The 18,891-nt window shown below is 39.9% G+C and overlaps 4 protein-coding genes across 8 annotated transcripts in view; 2 read left to right on the forward strand and 2 right to left on the reverse strand.

The window, feature by feature from the left end:
- Nucleotides 1-992: 992 nt before the first annotated feature.
- Nucleotides 993-3,725, forward strand: LOC108624994 (venom acid phosphatase Acph-1). The gene is made up of 7 exons (XM_018024658.2): nucleotides 993-1,140; nucleotides 1,269-1,376; nucleotides 1,886-2,151; nucleotides 2,287-2,443; nucleotides 2,514-2,637; nucleotides 2,793-3,007; nucleotides 3,082-3,725. The coding sequence occupies exons 1-7, from the start codon at nucleotides 1,054-1,056 to the stop codon at nucleotides 3,334-3,336; spliced, it is 1,212 nt and encodes a 403-aa protein (XP_017880147.1). The 5' UTR covers nucleotides 993-1,053; the 3' UTR covers nucleotides 3,337-3,725.
- A 3,577-nt stretch (nucleotides 3,726-7,302) lies between these two features.
- LOC108624970 (uncharacterized) lies at nucleotides 7,303-12,516 on the forward strand. Its single transcript, XM_026813514.1, has 8 exons — nucleotides 7,303-7,673; nucleotides 8,023-8,133; nucleotides 8,206-8,411; nucleotides 8,474-8,626; nucleotides 10,937-11,153; nucleotides 11,433-11,543; nucleotides 11,607-11,812; nucleotides 11,887-12,516. Exons 1-8 carry the CDS (start codon nucleotides 7,465-7,467, stop codon nucleotides 12,051-12,053), a joined length of 1,380 nt encoding a protein of 459 aa, XP_026669315.1. The 5' UTR covers nucleotides 7,303-7,464; the 3' UTR covers nucleotides 12,054-12,516.
- On the reverse strand, nucleotides 12,072-14,184 carry LOC108625054 (uncharacterized). 2 transcript variants are annotated; one of them, XM_018024758.2, is made up of 5 exons: nucleotides 13,862-14,183; nucleotides 13,463-13,634; nucleotides 13,270-13,398; nucleotides 12,987-13,205; nucleotides 12,072-12,425 (listed from the first exon to the last, which is right to left on the reverse strand). In XM_018024758.2, the coding sequence occupies exons 1-5, from the start codon at nucleotides 13,969-13,971 to the stop codon at nucleotides 12,411-12,413; spliced, it is 645 nt and encodes a 214-aa protein (XP_017880247.1). In that variant the 5' UTR covers nucleotides 13,972-14,183; the 3' UTR covers nucleotides 12,072-12,410. The 2 variants fall into 2 exon arrangements, with proteins under 2 accessions (XP_017880247.1, XP_017880246.1); XM_018024757.2 differs by lacking the exon at nucleotides 12,072-12,425 and adding an exon at nucleotides 12,692-12,918 and having other exon boundaries at nucleotides 13,862-14,184.
- Nucleotides 14,185-14,532: 348 nt separating this feature from the next.
- Nucleotides 14,533-18,891, reverse strand: part of garnet (adaptor-related protein complex 3, delta 1 subunit-like garnet) — an 8,559-nt gene continuing 4,200 nt past the window's right edge. For all 4 annotated transcript variants that reach the window (XM_026813509.1, XM_026813510.1, XM_018024761.2 and 1 more), the window contains exons 6-14: nucleotides 18,392-18,835; nucleotides 18,091-18,318; nucleotides 17,868-18,030; nucleotides 17,626-17,808; nucleotides 17,188-17,569; nucleotides 16,863-17,131; nucleotides 16,257-16,802; nucleotides 15,773-16,198; nucleotides 14,533-15,699 (exon numbers count right to left, since the gene is read on the reverse strand). In XM_026813509.1, coding sequence (XP_026669310.1) covers nucleotides 15,607-15,699; nucleotides 15,773-16,198; nucleotides 16,257-16,802; nucleotides 16,863-17,131; nucleotides 17,188-17,569; nucleotides 17,626-17,808; nucleotides 17,868-18,030; nucleotides 18,091-18,318; nucleotides 18,392-18,835 — 2,734 coding nt within the window. In that variant the 3' untranslated portion in view covers nucleotides 14,533-15,606. The remainder of the gene's footprint in view (nucleotides 15,700-15,772; nucleotides 16,199-16,256; nucleotides 16,803-16,862; nucleotides 17,132-17,187; nucleotides 17,570-17,625; nucleotides 17,809-17,867; nucleotides 18,031-18,090; nucleotides 18,319-18,391; nucleotides 18,836-18,891) is intronic.

Raw genomic sequence — 18,891 nt, forward strand, 5'->3', positions numbered from 1 at the left:
TTGTTTTCAGCACGTACCTCGCAATCCAATTAATTTTATCTATCATTATTAAATCCTATTTGTAATAAAAATCTACGAATAAACAACAAATTCTATGCATAATTCCATTTAGATTTCCTTACAATCTGCAAGTCTTTCAGAAGACATTCTTTCAATGCAAGGAAGCATCCCCATAAAAATCGATGAATGTTAAGAAATATTTCAATGATTCTCTTTAATGAAGCAATGAGAAGATTGTGGAACAGTACGATTTTTCCTCGTAAATTCCCAGGAAGACGATTTCGATAGAAATATTCTTAGTAAGATGATTGTCTGATTCGTAGTAAAAATGAATTAAACGAGACAATGATTTATCGTCCTAATCCTTCAGGAGTATCATGTGTCCTGATGATACTGTAAGATGATTAATAACAAATCAATGCAGATTTCTTCATTACACAATCAATTAACGTGTAAGCGTTAGTATCTAAATGAATATGTATTACAATGGAACAGCTGTAAATTATTCTTGCAATTATCGTTATCACATTTTTCTTGAAGAAACGCAAACAAGAAGATTGTGTTTGAATAGAGAAAAAAAACTGTGTATTAAGAAATAATCCTGACTTAAGATAAGAAAAATCTTAAACCAGTCATTTACATAGGAGATGACTCTGACCTAAGATTCTACCTACTTTTTCCGACTTTCTCCCCTGAAATGAAATGCCAGCGAATCGTTAAATTTCGACTAACCGGTTGATAGACGAACTTTCGTCACGCTCGTACGCGTGAGATTTGAAGTGGCTGAGGCCCGGGAGGATTCGTTGTTCGAGCGGCCTTCGAGGAATACCAGCAAACAGGAAAAGTCAGGATCAACGTAACGAGCAAAAACGGGGAATCGATAAAAATCGAGAGAACTGCAAACCTGTTCGCCTGTGTTCCTTAACCACCCCCACCCACGAGTTGTTTTAGTTAAACACGAGCAGGAACACATGCTCGTTGGTAGATCGCTCAGAGAAATTGTGCATTCCGGACGTAGCTCTCGCGCTTTACATACAGAATTGCATCTCGAAAATGTTTCTTCGTTTATCAGTGATCATCGTCGTTCTCTCTACAATTACTCTGGTCAACTGCGACCTGGATTTGCAATTGTTACACTTGGTAATTCCCTTTGATAATCCAATTCGTCTCCGAGCAAGTCTTATCACTGAAACGCAGAGGCAATCATTAAAATAAGTGACAAATTATTTTCGTTTTATTAACGAGAAACTGTTCACGTGTTTTCAAAGGTGTTTCGACATGGCGAGAAGGTGCCTCACCGGGAATACCAAAATTATCCCACGGATCCTTACAAGGACTACTCGTTCTATCCTATGGGCAGCGGAGATTTGACCAACGTGAGTAAAAAACTGATCCACCTGTTCAGGATCAGAGATTTTATGCATTCATTTATTCCACTCTATTCGAGTCCGTCGTGCATTCGAGAGATCCAGATGTCTAGATAGCAGTCTACATGATCTTGTCACCAGACAAGGTGTGGTTTCATAGATTACATATTTCACAAATTCTGAGAAATCCTGCTAATTGCCTCCAATTAAATTCCTGCGCAATTTAACAGGATAATACAACCTTAGCTAACAATTGTTGATCAGTCAGTGAAGATTCTTTCATAACTTTGATGCCAACCGACAGATAAAAGTGAGAAGTAATAGAACAGTGTGTCGACACATAAGAGACAAGATCTTAGTGACTAAGAATACAATTATTAATATTATTATATCAATTATTCATGGTATCGCATGAATGACTGATTACATCAATTAAATGAATTAAACAGACAGATGTACGTGATCATTTTTGGTGTCAGTGGAATTACTGGGGCGAATGGTAATTGTTTTGCGTTTAGCAAGGGAAGCAACGTGAATACAGGATTGGTACAATGCTGCGTGAGCGTTACGATCGATTTCTCGGTCCGGATTATTGGCCGGAGAAGATCTACGCGCGATCAACGTACATCCCGAGGACTCAGTTGTCCCTGCAGTTAGTCCTGTCCGGATTATTCCCACCGTCGGAGAAGCAAACGTGGAATTCGCATCTACCCTGGATTCCGGCGTTCACGTTCTTCGACCCCTACGAGACTGACAATCTCCTGTTTCCGCATCACTGCCCCAGGTAATTCTTTTCTCCCGTCCGACGGCTCTACGATTCGCGTTCTATTATTGTTGGAAGCATTCGACCGCGGGCTATTAAATTCAGTGATCCGATTTTCAATTTAATTCGTATGACTGACAAAATTAACGATTCAAGGTACAGAGAAGAGTATAGCAAATTCCTGAAGCAGGAGAAAGCGCGCGACATGTTGAACAAGTACAAAAATGTATTCAGTTACTTGACCGAGCATTCAGGAAAGAGCATAAACACGACGTCTGCCGTCACTTATATCTACAACTTATTAAAAGAGGAGGTATCTCGATCTACTCCTTGTTGCTCGTTAAACAATTTTTACAAATACCTGAGCCAACGTCTATTTTTAGGCAGCGCAAAACCTGACTCTCCCCAAATGGACCGAGACCGTCTATCCTACTCCGATGAAGGAGATAGTCGCGCTGGACTTTAAACTCAGGTCTTACACGAGGACGTTGAAACGCTTGAATGGAGGTACGCTGCGAGGACTTTGCACCTTTTTTTTTACTAATTCTCAAAGTCAATGTCGTTGTAGACAGAAACTCGATTTCAATCATATGACAAATATTAAAATTGCATCTTTTGATAAATAATTAATAATCTCTTCAGTTACGATCACCTTCTTTCAGGGATGTTGATACGTAAAATAGTGGAGGACATCAAGACGTATAAAGTAGGTAGATTGGAGCCATACGACAGGAAAGCGTTTCTTTTCTCTGCACACGAAATGAACGTTGCTGCATTGGCAAGAGCTTTGGAATTGGACGAGCCTATTGTCCCCGCCTACGGAGCTACCCTAATTTTGGAAACGCTCCGCGATAAAAAAGGGAATTACTACATCCGGGTAAATATTTCATTACACAAAGTAATGCAAAGTCCTCTCAATTATTTACGTAACATTTTCAATATTTCTATCAGGTTTTGTACTGGACCGGAGTCTCTGAGCAGCTGATGATCAAAACGATTCCAGGCTGCGCGGAATTGTGTCCTTTAGAAGATTTCATCGGTATCGTACAGGACTTGATTCCTAGCGACGACGAATTCTATTGCCACCCCAGCGGACTGATTAGGAAAACTGTGAGCGACAGACAGCAAAGCTCCTCTGCGTCGAGTATAATTACGAATGTAGTATTAATAATCCTCCTCTCTTATTTTACCTGCAATTATTCGTAATTAGTAATTCTGTTCTGAGTAGAAGAGATACGAATTTCAACGACGACGTCCTTAAGTATTAATTATGTTAAGAAATTAGCATTATCGACCACGTAGCATTAGACTTATACAAATAATGGGAACGATATCATTATCTCTAGTCAACACGGTAACTACCACCGTAATTACCAACTACTACAGTACTTATTATTATACCTTCAGTTATTACTTATCGAGGCTTGTTAAACGTCACATGTTTAACGTTTTCAGTGCGCGTGGACGTAAAAACTTTCGGCTGTTATCGAACGTCCAAATAGAATCGGTTTGAAAGTCTAAAAATACAATCGAACGATCGTGCCAGTGCCAATATTCCGTAAGTGAATAAAGTGCCGTGTTTGGCAGACACGAAATGAGAGCAGATTCGATTTGCAAGTTGACGGCTTGATTCTCCTATTTCCGTCCAGGCTAAGAGTTCGACGACCCCTCTGACACTGCTAACATATCTATTAGCTCGTTTCCAAGAAATTAATCAATAATCCCAGACATTCTATTTAAATAACACCTAAATTAGAACGACGCAGTCGCTATTTATCTCACGAGACATTTAATACGTTTAAAAATTGACTCAAAGTCTAATACTACCCCTATTGATAACTTTGTAATCATTCGATAAGATTGTATAAATAAAAATCGCAGACCTGAACAACTCCCATGATTTCTCAAGGTGTGATACGCAATTAATGGTTTTACGTCTCAAGTGAAATTACTATGCTTGAATTGTTAATTCATGAAAATCTGAAACAGCACGTGATACTATTATATTATTTATGTAACGTTCGTAAATCGAAACTGTCGAACGGTTTTCCTTCGATCAAGATCGTAATTAGCATCGAGTTGCGACGTTTAATTAAAACGAAATAGATGTAGCAATTATATTATTAGATGTGTGTTCTACCGATGACCAAAATTGCAATTAACTGCAAGTCTACCCAACGAGACTGAGACCCACGTGCAAAATTATACAGGATTCTAGCTGGAGAACGTTTAATTAAAACGAAACACCAATTATAATCTAATGATAATGATTCTACTGTGAACGAAGATTATAACAATTATACTATCTTCCACGGAATCCAGTCGTGTAACGGGTTAACGTTTTAAATAACCGTTTTAACGGAGATTTTGAGAGACGAGTGTCTGCACGCAATTGCAATGAACCCAGCCTTCTCGTAAAACCATCAGCAAACGTTTTAACATACCAACTTGCTTTTATTTACCGAAGACGAACGTACCTGTAATAAAAACGTAATTATATTACGCAATTACAGATCGTGGAGGATCGACGTAACAAGACTAATGCAGAAATTACGCGAACGAGCCATGAGTAAGTTATTTAAATAGTTTGAAAATCACCGATGTTGGTCATCAGGAGATCTCTCATTTATCAGAGGATTGAAACCTAATTACGTGTTGGGACTTCGTTTGAAATTCATTCCTCCATCTATTGCTCGTTACAAATGATTTAGTTTGCATAGAGAACAGCGATCTAGCAATTATCACGTTGTGTGTAACTTCCTCAGGAAAGCATAAGCATGGAAAATTATATGTTTGTTCCTAATTAACTCTGTTTAATACAAAAACTAGCTTACTGCGTAGAGAGATCGAACAATTAATTGATCAAGGACTGGAGAAAATTTCGCTTGCACAACCAACAGCAAAAGAATTCATGAAATCTGTGATGATTAAACGATTGAACGATGATCGCACGAGGCGCAGCGGCGCGTGTTATTTCACGGCAAAACAGATTAATGGTAATTATAGGAAAGGACGTGTGTGGGAATTCGCTGAACGACAACGCGCTTCGCGATTCTTCACAGGATTTCCCAATACGTTTCAGAGACGAGATAATCGATTGATACGTCGGTGAAGAAATTCCAAGTTCCTCGTCGATGCGTGTTGGTCATAAAAATATAACGTGCGTATAAATATGCGTTTTGAAAGAGAGTCACTCTGTTATCATTCATTAAGATTTCCGTGTTCTTCTGACCTGTTGAAAGAGGCGAAATTAGGAATGTGTGTAGACGTAAGGCAAGAAGAATGGCGCAATCAGCGAAGAGAACGAGACGGGAAGAGCATTGTTCGGACTTTATGACGTACGCACAGTTGCAGTTTCACCCAGGCAACGTTTACTTCAATTATACTTACCGAGAAACGCGGTTTTTCAATGTGTAAGAATGAATGACCTTCGACCATTCCTTTTGTACTCATTTATACATAGAAAAATACCTAAAATAATGATCCTTTCGAATTATTGCGTGGAGCAAAAGTTTTTAGGATGTACAGTGAAGTCGAATACGTGGCTGGCTAAACTTTTGTTAAGCTAAATGGTGAAACCACGTTTGTGGGAGGCACGAGTGCACTATCAACACCGACAGCGACTACGTTCAACCGGTAAATGCATTTTGTGTGTCTAAGCGAACTAGTCGTTGTCAATCAATCTGAACGACGACGTAAAATCTATGAAAAATGATACACTTTCGTCAACGTAGCATCATCCGTTTTTAGTAAAACGCGTGAATCAACGTTGTGGTATAAAACGTCAGGTCGATTACAGGTGTCTTTTTGTTGTAATTAACTCTTCACTTAAGGTGCGCCGCTGACCACAGAACCGTGGACAATTCGAGCGCGAATTAGAACGCCGTCAATGATATTTCAGGAGACTCATCGTCAAGTGCGATTAACGCAAGGACGTGTGAGAAAATCCATCGACGATTGTTATTAAATAGATTATAAAGATTGCTCAATGATTCTCGCTTTCATATTTTCCATTCATTGAACACGCGTGTTATCTATTTGCAAAAATCAGACTCAGAGCCGCGTAAAGATTGCGTAAATCTGAGTCACTCTAGTATTATGACACATTTATATAACGTGTATAACCACGCGAACATTTGTTTTAAACGAATAATCATCAAACTTTCAATAATAGAAATGAAAAACTCACCAATTTTTATTCCATCGGCTGCTGGTTCCTGCGACGCACTTTTAACCTCGATGCTTCTTCGAATTCTGCAAGGACAACAACAACGTTATTTTGCGTCGTCCTTTGCACCAACGTTCGAAACTCATTGTTTATCTTTTACTCGCGACTGTTTACACTTCGGATACGTACGCTATATTAATAGCGATTATAACTATTGGATTGTCACAAAGCCGTTCTAACTATTAATATAAATTCCGAATCTCGATATTACGTATTAATTTATAATCGCGTACGATGCGTGAAATTTATGCGCCGTACAACGATCTCATGCGGTCACGCGTTCATTTATAATATCAGCGTTATTAATTGATTTATTGTTTAATTCACTGAGCACGAATCGTAACACTAAAACTTGGCGAAATAAATGCGAATCGGCGATAAACCGGAGAGTTAGAAACACGTTGTTACTTACGGGTAAAATCTACTGTCACGCCTCGGGCTGCTTCGATGCATCGTGAACAGGTGCCAGGTAAGGGGACAGGCGAGCCAGTGCCCTCGGCATAGTTCCAGTAATTACATTCAGCTCATTTCAATCCGCCGGCTGACATCTTTAAGACAAACGACAGACGACGTTTCTTACAAATCGAATCCACGCGACACGAATTCAACAATGCACAACACTTGTTCTCTGAACAACAATCGCGATAGAAATTGCACATTACTCACTGCACGTAGTTGAAAACCGAATATCTAACGGATAGAATGAAATAAATAACGCGTACGCTTGACGCATCGACAAATCGACTTCCTCGTCGAACGCGACGTTCCTATCCTTACTTTAACCGTTCCTAATCTTCAACTACTTTCATTACTCGTCCTTGTCAACTATTTCACTTGACCGTCGACTATTCGCGTCTAAAAACGTGATAAATAACGAGAGGACACCGAAGGACGTTAAACACCGGGAAATTTCAATTTCAACTATGGCCGAAAGCGCGCAGGAACGAAAATGTCGACGGGGGAACAGCTGTTTCAGGTTATAGGAGGACATCTAACGGAACGCGGGCGATTCTGTCGCAGGCGAGGAGGAATAATGGGAGACGTGTTGTGGGTCGAGGACCGATACGAGCAATAGTCGTGAATAGATCTCAGAGGAATTGATAACGATGGCCGCGGGTTGTTGTGGCACGAAGAAGCAGAAGCTGAACAACTCGTCTAGCGTACCTTGCAACGGTACCGTGTTAACAAACGGGATACAGCTGAGGAACAGCGTGATAGTGAAACCCGAGATGGGTTTCTTCTGTTTCGACGTTCTTTATTGCCAACTGCATCAGCTCGACCCACCGAAGTCGCCAAACTTCAGCAACGAAGCATTGTGAGCAACAATAATTGTGAATCTCGCTTTTCCCCGATCGCATTCGCTCCCCTCTGTCTCAGTCTATCGCACTTAGTCATCTCTGTCGGTGTCGCCATCAGCTGCTCTCTCTCTTTCCCGTTTCAACGTGCGCCCCGTTCGCACTATCCTTCACCTTCTTTGTTACCGTCTTGCTACACGCGAAACGTTGCTAAAATAAAGAAACGAAATAGATAGACTGTGTGTGTGTGTGTTCCGCCTTTCTTTCTCTCGAATCACTGAGTCCATGTTACAATCCATATATCAAAAAAGATTTCGATAACGGATGCATGAGGTCTTTACGTACTAATTGATCAGTTATATTTTATAGCCCATTGTTTGTAACATGGACTATCGGAAAAGATATGAGATTAAGAGGCTGCATTGGTACGTTTAACGCAATGCAGCTGCACGCCGGGCTTAGAGAGTACGCGACGACCAGGTAAAACGATTTAAACTTCGTCTTAAATAATTGTTACTTTATATTTTTAAAGACATTAGAAACTTTTCAAAGTGCGTTCAAAGATTCACGGTTTAACCCGATCACGCGGGACGAGCTGCCACGTTTACACGTAAGCGTGTCGATTCTGAGACACTTTGAGGACGGTGTCGATTATTTGGACTGGGAAGTCGGTGTACACGGGATTCGTATAGAGTTCCATAACGAGAAGGGGAATAAACGAACTGCCACCTATTTGCCTGACGTCGCGACGGAACAAGGTTCGTATTCGCGAGATCGACGTCTCCTCTTACTTCGTACTGATCTAATCTATTGCCAACAGGCTGGGACCAGATACAAACGATAGATTCTTTGCTGCACAAGGGTGGCTACAAAGGATTGGTCACACCGGACATCAGACGCAGCGTGAAACTGACCCGGTACCAGAGCGAGAAAGTTACCGTAAGCTATCAGGATTACATGACACATTGGCATAGTCGACGATGCTAGCAGCTGGCTTGGGGTTCCGGCCAAGGACCCCAGCTAGCTCCGAATCTGGTACACCCTAACGACGCGCCCCCTCATTTGCTGTACAACACGCAATACAGTTACTTGGCCGGTCAGGACGGGTCGGCGCAACAGCGTAATCAGCCAGCATTTATTCATCCTCTTCCGATGCCCCCCGTTTCACCGGTGATGGTACCGATATGGGATTACTCCTCGTTCTGGTGGGACCAGAACTCCTCGCCCTGTCCCCCGTCGTCACACCCGAATCCTCCGCCGCGTGTTCATCGATTCTCGTCGTCCCAGGAGCCTGCCGAGCGCGGCGTACGCAAACGAAAATGACATTGGAGGCGGCTGTTCTTCACGATGTTTCATTGTTTCAAATGGTGCCTACTGTACTTTGTATGCTTCTGCATACACAGTTTCCCCCTGATGATACCACACAGTTCCCCCTGATGACGATACACCGAGTATGATGGCACTCTTTCATTTTTTATCACACCAGTACGATTAATCGACGTAACATAATATAATACGTGTGTATCGACTTCTAACTTGGATATTTATAACGAGGCTACATGTGAGAACTGTTCGGATTTAAAAAAAAAAAAAACTTGTACCATAGTATATATCGTCACGTGCTTTTCAATTAAGTATGATTCGGTCCGTGAATAGAATTAACATAGAATCCTGCCATCATACCGCCGCCGCCGCCGCCGCCGGTTGTACATTTTTTCTCACGAGTATACGAGTGAACACGATCGAGTTTCTAGCACAGTGATGCTGCTGCCTGCAATTCACTGCCTGCTTAACAACATTCAATGTACAAATTCACGTAAACAAAATAGGGAGTACCGTTCTTTTACTAGGTAAGACACGAGTTTTCTACCGATTCGTGTGAGGAGAGCAGTTATCATTTTCGGCTTAACTTTTGTGTCAATACGTGTTTTTCAGTGCATTACAGTTGTTACATTAGATTAAACTAAGCGAGAACGAGAGAGTGAGAGAGAGAGAGAGAAAGAGAGAGTTATTGTTAATTCTGATTCAGTCGTGAATAATACGAATATATTCTAATTTTAAATGATAGCTAGTTAAACTTCTTTATGCTAATGGTATAAAGAGATGTTATCGTATTTTGAGGATTATTCAAAATTTTCTGTTGATTTTCATTTTTTATACCATTGTTAAATGGAAGTTTAAGCAATGTAAATAGTTATACTATGGTCCAGCGTTTCGTTACAGCAAAGGATTGTATTAGGCGTTTGAAAACGATTGTTGGTTCTTTCTTGTACATTAAAAGTCTCGACGAAATTTTGATTGTAACAAATACTCTTTAGCAGTGTGATAAATGCGATAGGACGGGACCTCTACTGTAAATAACCAGTGGGCTGCATTATGACTATTGAAATACATTTAATTGTAATTGTAATATAGTTGTAAGCGAAGATACGACGATCTCATTGTGATTTTAACATTCTGTGACTGATAAAACTTGAATAGAATCGCTATTGATTTCTTTAACGTTAATTATTCTCAGTTTCTTAAAATATATCATTTGGATAAGTGAAAATTTCAAGATGGCTGCATTTAATAATCTTTCTTTGATAGATTCTCTTCTCATTTGTCCACCGATCATTTTAATTCATCGTCCCCTTCACGGAGACAAGCAACAGTCTCGAATTAATTATTTATTTATACGTAAATACTTTTAGTACCCGAGTAACTGCCAATTATACATTTAGAAGTCTAGCATTCGACAAATAATTGCATGTACTTCGGACAATAGAATCATTTTCATTGTGTACTTATAGACGAAATAAGAAAACAAAGCCCAGGATTGACGAACGAAGGAATCCTAAATCTTCCATTGTATTGGAATAAAGAATAAAAGTTTTATATTATAAACTAACAATTATTACTCTCACCCTTTGCACGCTCTTCGAATTCGAGCCTGACATCGAAATATTTTCAAACTATGACTGAACGTCAAAACGATTTTAGTTTAGACATGGTTAAGATAGAATACCTTATCGATTCCTTGGAAGATCTATCTGGATCTATCGACGAAGTCCATTCCGGTGTTTTGCTTAAAATTCCATGCACTTAGATCACAAACTGCTTTGCATATGGAACTTTTGAAACTGCGGGTAGAAAATTAGCGGGCAGGAGAAACAGCTGTTGCTCGGACAGTGACATCTGGCGGACTCGCGATCGTGGAATATAGCAACGAGGGAAGAAGAGCAGAGCAGAGACGCGTGACATGATGGAGACCGTTGGTAGTTAGCAGGGTTTTCTAACTGAGAAAGAATGGCAGCTAGCTGTTGCGGGACGAAGAAGCAAAAACTGAACGATTCTAGTAGTATACCGCGTAACAATCCCGTAAGTTTACAAAATGGTATCCACATACGGAGCTCTATAATAGTTCAGCCCGAGATGGGCTTTTATTGTTTCGATGTCCTTTACTGCCAACTGCACCAACTAGACCCCCCAAAACCACCCAACTTCAGTAACGAAGCTTTGTGAGTACTTTCTTTTATCCGTTTCATTCATTTAAATGTTTGTTCCGTTTGTTTTTTTTTATGTCGTTTACTCGAGCCTCTCTACTCCGGCCGCGACGTCGTTCACGCGTCTTTCAAACATTACGAACTCTCATTACAATTTTAATCATTTTCTTATTAATTTATATCCCGAATGTTATAATTCGACGACTGCGTTCTCTGATATCTACATCGATAAAAGCGTATCCCTCGTTGTCGTTCCACCGACGTGGTTAACAATGTTTACGTTCGATTTTCAAGCCCGTTATTCGTAACATGGACAATTGGGAAAGACATGAGACTAAGGGGTTGCATTGGTACATTCAACGCGATGCATTTACACGCTGGATTACGAGAATACGCCACCACTAGGTAAACTACTTAAACGCGCCTATTTGAAAACGTTGCTACAAAGATCATAACGTTTCTCTGTAGTGCTTTCAAGGATTCAAGGTTCAATCCGATAACGTTGGAAGAACTCCCGAGGCTACACGTCAGCGTTTCTATACTTAGACACTTCGAAGATGGGGCAGATTATCTGGACTGGGTGATAGGAGTTCACGGAATACGAATTGAATTTCACAATGAAAAAGGCAATAAACGCACTGCTACGTATTTACCAGACGTAGCCATAGAGCAAGGTCTGTCGCCCAGATCGATTTATTGATAATTTTCATCTACACTGAAGACTACGATCTACGAATTTTAATTCTAGGATGGAACCAAGTACAAACGATAGACTCTCTGCTGCATAAAGGAGGCTACAAAGGATTGGTTACACCAGATCTTAGACGTAGTTTAAAGCTGACTAGATACCAGAGTGAGAAAGTGACCGTAAGCTATCAGGATTATATCACACGCTGGCACGGTAAAACGTGCTAGCAACTGCCATGGGGTTCTGTCAGAGGACCCCCGACTTGCCAGACGCCTGGCAACATTTGTTATTCGAGTACACATACTTTTAATTGTTGTTTGCAATATAATAATTATCTATATAATATAATGGCCAGTCACGCGTGTTCGCGGCACCAATTCATTGTAACAGAATCGAACAATTGTGCATACAGTCATCTCGAGTATCTACTCTATCTTTCATATTACCTGCTATACAAAATCTGGTACACGTAGAATCGGGATTTTGTTGTTGTTCTATCGCTGTTGTTATTATTATCTTAGGGAACGTCTTCCTACACGAATCCTTGAGCAAGCCTAGTCCGGTGCCTCTTACACATTTCGTTTCTATCTATCTATCTCCTTTATAAAAGAACATATTTTTTAACGAAAATAAAGCCTTGATAACGACGTCCGAACTACGTGCAGTATGTAATATATCAATCAGATCGCGTGTTTAATTGTACTTAAAACGTTTCCCTAATCACAGTTCGAGAACTAAACTTGTTAAATGAATTGAAACCTGTTCATCAATCGTAATTAGCTCAATTACAAAGAATAGCGTATAAGTAAGTGTGTAATTGATAGAAGTACGTGTAAATGATTTTTTATAATAATATATATATATATAGATTATACTGTTTAAAACTGTATTTTCCAGAGCTGTTTCAATACGCTCTCACACCACTTTTACCACTACATGCAATAAAATTAATTTGTACAAATTTTTTGTCGTGTAAATTTATTACTAACAGTCCGTCACTTATTATATACACAACAAACTGGCTGATTGAACTTTTAAACAGTAATCTAGAATATGCAATGTTCAAGACATTCCCATATTCTGTTTATCGTCCTACGTAAAAATATTTATTTATCCTCATATACGAAATGTACAATAGACTTATTTATTAATCAACATACCTTTTCGTCCTCCAAGTACGGTTGAACCTTAATTAAAATATCAGAGACGAGTTGCATCGAACGGAGCTGTTTATACGTTACAGTGCTAGCTATGAGTGCATTTCCCAGTAATAAAACAGCAAGGACTCTAGACTGTGGCTTGAGGACACTCCAGAAGAACGTAGCCAGTTCTCTTACTTCGTATATGTAAGGAATTCTGTATCCCATATTTCCAGCAATCTAAATCGAATCGTAGAGGGAGATAAAACATTGAAACACGACACAGTGCGAGTGGCAAACTTACTGCGAGATTTATTGCTGAGGAGACGATCATAGGGTACACGAAGCCAGTAGCAGAGATCATTGACACAGCTTTTAATTCTTCACACAAAGAGCACCGTGCTTGGTACAGCAGTATCTTGTTTGTGACATACTGGAAATAATTACATATTTATGATAGATTGACGATTATTTTCTTACCAGTTTGTTTCACTTACTTCTCTGTGACAAATGTATGCGACGAAAGCTGGTCCCAGTGTCAAGAAGAAGGTCGTGAACACGGCGCCTTTTTGTTGTAATTTCATTTTCTTCCTGAATATTGAATTGATCGACACCCCGCTAATGCCAGCGCACATTGCTACCATGTAATCTCCATATTTCAAAGGGAAACTGAAATAAAAAGAAGGATTTAATACAGACTGGTCTGTAATACGAAGTTCACGTTGCAAAGTGTAAGTAAATGAAGAAATTCGTAGACCGAATTAAGTTCACGCATGGAATACATAAATCAAATTCAAAGAATAGTTGTTTTACTATAGATAACGAAGATTAGGATGTATTTTAATACAAATTAAAACAGGAGATTGATGTTATGAAAATGTGAATGAAATACGTACACCTCACGCGTCGGTTCCCACTCGTCGACCAATTCATGTTGAGTCTTCAGAGCTTTGTAATGATCGACGTTCAGCCATTCTCGCGGGTTACTCGACAGTATCAACGGCATTTTATAATTAATCGAACTGTGATCAACAATTTAATTCACACATCACACATGTCCCGGCGAAGTTTCGTTCACAACTTAACCTAACCTGCGTAGACTCGTTACAAGCAGCCACCAGCCACAACTATCGTTGCCTCTTTAAGTTATACTGACGCCACGTGATGTTGCGAGGCCCTCGTGGCGCCATCTAGCGGAATCGACTCGAAATATACACTCTGTATTAGGCAAATATAAAGTGATAGGAAGTTCCACTAACTCCTCGTGTGACGTCAGCAACAGGAGTTAGTGCAACCTACTTTGATTCATATTCTCCTAATATGAGAAGTGTGATTGGTTAGAAATCCAAAATGGCCAACGACTGGAAACATCCGTGATTATATTCTCTGATTGGTTAGAAATCCAAAATGGCCAACGACTGGAAACATCCGTGATTATATTCTCTGATTGGTTAGAAATCCAAAATGGCCAACGANGCGAAACGAAAGATTGTTCGACTTATTTTACGTTCGAGGACGAAGTCGTTTTTGGCACGCGTTAAGAAAACTATTTTAAATAAGAAATCCATTAAAATTGCAATATTTATATTATTAGTATACGTATAATACTTTCTTAACTCTGTCTATGTGGTATTAATCTCAATTTTTATACGTAAATTACTGGCGTTTAATGTTATCAATACTTACAGTGGCTCGAAACCGACCGAACGCTTATTCAAACAGAATAACTTTAATAAAATAAAGTTATTCAGTTTTTAAATACATTCCAATCGATTTTCCCACTGCATTTGTTCTTCGTGAATGATAAATAAGTAACCCGGTGTGTTGATAACACTCCTCAAATGAAGAGTTGCTGTTTGGAAGATATTCAAAATAAAGATATATAGTTTATCAGCATACAAGAATTAGCTATGTACATTTGGTGTTTCACGAATTATTGTATTGCATATTATTTATACGGCTTATCGTGAATCCTTACGTGTATTAAATTATCGATATTACAAAGTCATCATTACATACACTGAGAAACATCGATGTACACCCATACGAGTCTCGAGTATCCGTAATGTATTTTACAATTTTAGTGAATTCAACAATGTACGATAGTAATCTTCCGATAACATCGAATTGAAGATATCAGGATGAAGAGAAGTAGTATCGAGGGCAATTGAAATTATAATACAGATGAACAATGCTCTTAAAAACGATACTTCACCTTCTGCGGCAGAACATTTGATAGATCCATGAAACATGATCGATGGACATCGTTTAGGATTCATAAGCGATATTTACACGTAGCAAAATCAGGCTGAGTACTCCTTACGCTTAAGCGACTCTGATATTCAAATTAAATTACATTCCTATTTTATTATTGCACTTGAAACGAAATAAAATAAACTACTTCCGTTCTGACGTCTTCAATTCTCGATAATAAATCTCTCTCTCTTGTTTAAAACGTTGTATCTGTACACACACGTGTACATCTTATACACGCGTATCATCGTAAATTTGTTTATCTAAATTAGCTGTGAGGTTTAGATAACATTCTGTCGGTTCAAAATATTTCGTTAGTCTGCGGATACATTTTTTATAGAGCCAGTTTATAACGAATGCCGTCACGCTTCTCTGGATTCAGGGAACATTATGTGAGAATCCTGGAAATCTCTTCACCGATTCCCGACAATAATGAATTATTGTCACCCTTGCCTTCGATCAGCAAATTACCCGACGATTTCTAAACAATCAAACAGATCCTCCTTATTCTTATTCTTACGATAATGATCAATAATCAAGGATAAAATACTTACGTTGTATTTTAATAAAAGGCACACGTGATGTCCTTTCAGGGAGTGTCCGTACAAGGATGCAGTATCGTTAATTTGTTCCACGAGAGTCAGATTACATTTGCTACAAATCGAGTTCAACGTGATATCAAACTTTTGCGGGAGGGTGGCTTCCTTTTTCACTTTGTACACGAGCTGCCCGCTCTTCAGCAACTCCGTCAGGATGTCCTTGTGCGAGAGGTCGCCGACCATGAATTTACTGCACGGTAAGTGCATAGTAAAGTCGAGCTTCTCCTGCAAGGTACTTTCTTTGCTCTCTAACATATACGTCAGCGTGCCTCGCAGCCTCTGAGCGAACGTCACGTCCGAGACCGAAATAGTGAACTCGGTCTCTTTACTGGTTTCCGGAGGCAGTTGAAACGGCAATTTTATACCAAATTCATCTCCGATCTGAACGAGAAACAGAATTAATGTACGATGGAACGTTTTACTTACACAAGGGACTTACGTTTCTGATTAATCTCAGAGAAGACGTGTCCGGCACGTCGAACACGAGTTCCTTGGCTAATTTCTGACAATGATTCGTAATGAGTATGGACGCGACTAGTTTCGAGTCGTCAGGAATTTGTTTTAATTCGTACGTTACGATTAAGTCTTTGTTCTTCGCTAGCTCCTCGTACGAAGTACTCTGCTGTACCGAAGTGGTCTTGTCACCGTCTTCGGAGTACGAGAAATCGTATCTTAACTCTGGCAATATCTCTTTCGAAGGTGTCGATATCCCAGCGGTTTCCTCGTAATCCGAAGACTTCTTAGATTCCTTTTTAGTCTTGCACTTCTTCTTTCGATGCTTATCCTCGTCAGCCTTCTTGTGCTTCTCTTGGCTCTTTTTCTTACGTTTCACGTCCTTTCTTTCCTTCTCACTGAAAACCTCCGTGTATTCGTGGATCTTTTCAGAAGAAACGTTGTTCTCCAGCCACATGTCGGCCAACTCTAACTGATTGTCGTAACGTTTCTCTTTAATTTCTTTTTCCTTTTTCTTAGATTTCTTGTGCCCCTAATTGAACGTAACGTAAGTACGATATTTAACATTAAATTATGAGAGAGAATAAATTACCTTCTCCTTTTTCTTTTCTTTACTTTCAGTAGTTTCACGAATCGAATTGTTCTCGATGACTCTATGCTCTAAAACAGGTAGCCTCTCGTCGTCCCTCAACGGTAGATCTAAATTAATATTTAAAGCTCTGTGTGGATCGTTCACGTCCACTTGATCGTAGTCATCGCTATCACTTAATTCAGCACCTGGTGGCAGTTCACCGATCCCAGTCTTGACCACCTGAACGGGATAGACGTCGTCCTGTTCATCCTCCGACGCTGACTTCTTGTCTAAAAGTTAACTCGTGATTACGAGACGCAAAGTATTCAAGGAATGAAACACTTACTTTTCTTCGACTTCTTTTTCTTGCCGTGCACTTTGTATCTCTTGTGCTTGTTGGTGATCTTCAAGGAAACTGGAATGTCTAACTTGGCCACAGGAATGTTCTCGAAGTCTTCGTATATGCTCGACGAGTTGTGATACGACGACGAATACCTGAACGTTCCTTTTAAATAATGCGGATTATTCTGCTGTTCCAGTTTTCTAGCCTCGCGACGTTTCTCAAGTTCCTCCGGCGAGGGTTCATTGAATTCTTGCTTAGCATAAGAATCGTTGATCTTGTCTGCCTTCACGAAAATATCGTTCATATCCAAGTCTTCGGAGTCTGAGCTTTCGGACGGCGGGTCGTTGATCCAGGAATCTAAATCGAGATCCTCAGGAATCGGTACCTAAAAGGAACGACGTATCATCGACAGTTAAAACAAAATCGTTTCCAACGACGTACCTTCCTCTGCGCTTTCGGAGCGACGGGATTCAGTTCTCCCTCGAACGCTTCCATGAGTTCCTCTGCCAATCCAGGATTTTCCTTCAGACATTCGAACAGAACCAACGCGGAGCTCGACCTTTCTTGAACTTCCAGATCCCCGCTACACACGAAGGCTGCTATTTTATCTTTCAATGCGAATATCTGTGAAATATAAAAAAAGATTATGTATTTCCTCGTGTACAATAATCGAATCGACGTACCTGTTCCATAGTCTCCGTGTCTTCCTCTTTCTCAGCTTTGCACAACGTCGTAGTGGCGAGTTTTAAAATGTTATGAACGTAGACAGCTTGGATGTGTCCCGGTAAACTGGAAGCTTGCGACCTCAGCATCGACCGTAACGTCGCTATAGGATCCTCCAATTCACTGTTCATTTAATAAACGATTAATCCTCGTGTTTCAATTAAGGAGCATTGACAATTTTACCTAGAAAATTCTCCGCAGATCCATGCAGCCGCGTATAAAACCTCCGACATCGTCGCTCTCGGTTGACCCGTTAGGAGGTACGAGTTTTCTAACAGTAAGGCACATTGTTGAACCGCGTATTTCCGTATGGCTTGTACACGGATCGCTACGTCGAGTAATTGAGTTGCTACTAGTGGTCCGTGCTTGGTACCTTCCATTCGCGTCAGTTCAACCAAGACAGATATGTACCTTTAACAAAAAATGGATTTTAATCAGAGTATTGTCGAGGGAGTTAATAAATAATTATTGATAAATCGATTACCATTCGAAGTAAGTGACAAACTGGTAATTGTTTTGCGAACAGATTTGAATTATCTTGGACAGTAATTCATCTCTGTAAGCAGTGCCCTCGGCTTTGTCCATGTGCACCATCAGCTTTTTAACAATCTCCATGAGATTCTTCTTCGAAACCATACCATATAGTAAATCCAAGGCACGCAATCTTATACTTTCATCTTTGTCGTCCAAGCATTGCATTATAAGATCCTTGTGAGCCTGCACGCTCTTCGGATGAGTCTTCAGTATCTTCGACATCGCTAACAATCCGAGATACTTGAGATTCTGATCGGAATCCTCTATTAGTATCCTCAACTTCTGAACACATAACTGTATCGAATCGGAGTGATTCGGCATACCGGAGGAGATCGAAATTAACACGGCTATCACCGTGTTTATACATTCGTACAACAGGGACATTGCTGACGTACTAGAAAACGATGTTAAACGATTAGTATTGAGTCAGACGATCGTCCATTTAAGGAT

This window comes from Ceratina calcarata, unplaced genomic scaffold, assembly GCF_001652005.2.
Source record: "Ceratina calcarata isolate Rehan_Ccalc_2016 unplaced genomic scaffold, ASM165200v1 scaffold337.2, whole genome shotgun sequence".
Classification (NCBI taxonomy): Eukaryota; Metazoa; Arthropoda; class Insecta; order Hymenoptera; family Apidae; genus Ceratina; species Ceratina calcarata.

What these genes read in the sequence shown, in the direction of transcription:
- LOC108624970 (XM_026813514.1), top strand. Translation starts at nt 7,465, where the DNA reads ATGGCCGCGGGTTGTTGTGGCACGAAGAAGCAGAAGCTGAACAACTCG. An exon ending in AGAGAGTACGCGACGACCAG is followed by an intron (nt 8,134 to 8,205) that starts GTAAAACGATTT and finishes AACTTTTCAAAG; the next exon opens with TGCGTTCAAAGATTCACGGT. An exon ending in AGACGTAGCCATAGAGCAAG is followed by an intron (nt 11,813 to 11,886) that starts GTCTGTCGCCCA and finishes TTTTAATTCTAG; the next exon opens with GATGGAACCAAGTACAAACG.
- LOC108625054 (XM_018024757.2), bottom strand. Translation starts at nt 13,971, where the DNA reads ATGCCGTTGATACTGTCGAGTAACCCGCGAGAATGGCTGAACGTCGAT. An exon ending in TGGGAACCGACGCGTGAGGT is followed by an intron (nt 13,635 to 13,861) that starts GTACGTATTTCA and finishes TTTTTATTTCAG; the next exon opens with TTTCCCTTTGAAATATGGAG. An exon ending in CGTACTTGGAGGACGAAAAG is followed by an intron (nt 12,919 to 12,986) that starts GTATGTTGATTA and finishes ATTTTTACGTAG; the next exon opens with GACGATAAACAGAATATGGG.
- LOC108624994 (XM_018024658.2), top strand. Translation starts at nt 1,054, where the DNA reads ATGTTTCTTCGTTTATCAGTGATCATCGTCGTTCTCTCTACAATTACT. An exon ending in GCAGCGGAGATTTGACCAAC is followed by an intron (nt 1,377 to 1,885) that starts GTGAGTAAAAAA and finishes TTTTGCGTTTAG; the next exon opens with CAAGGGAAGCAACGTGAATA. An exon ending in ACAACTTATTAAAAGAGGAG is followed by an intron (nt 2,444 to 2,513) that starts GTATCTCGATCT and finishes GTCTATTTTTAG; the next exon opens with GCAGCGCAAAACCTGACTCT.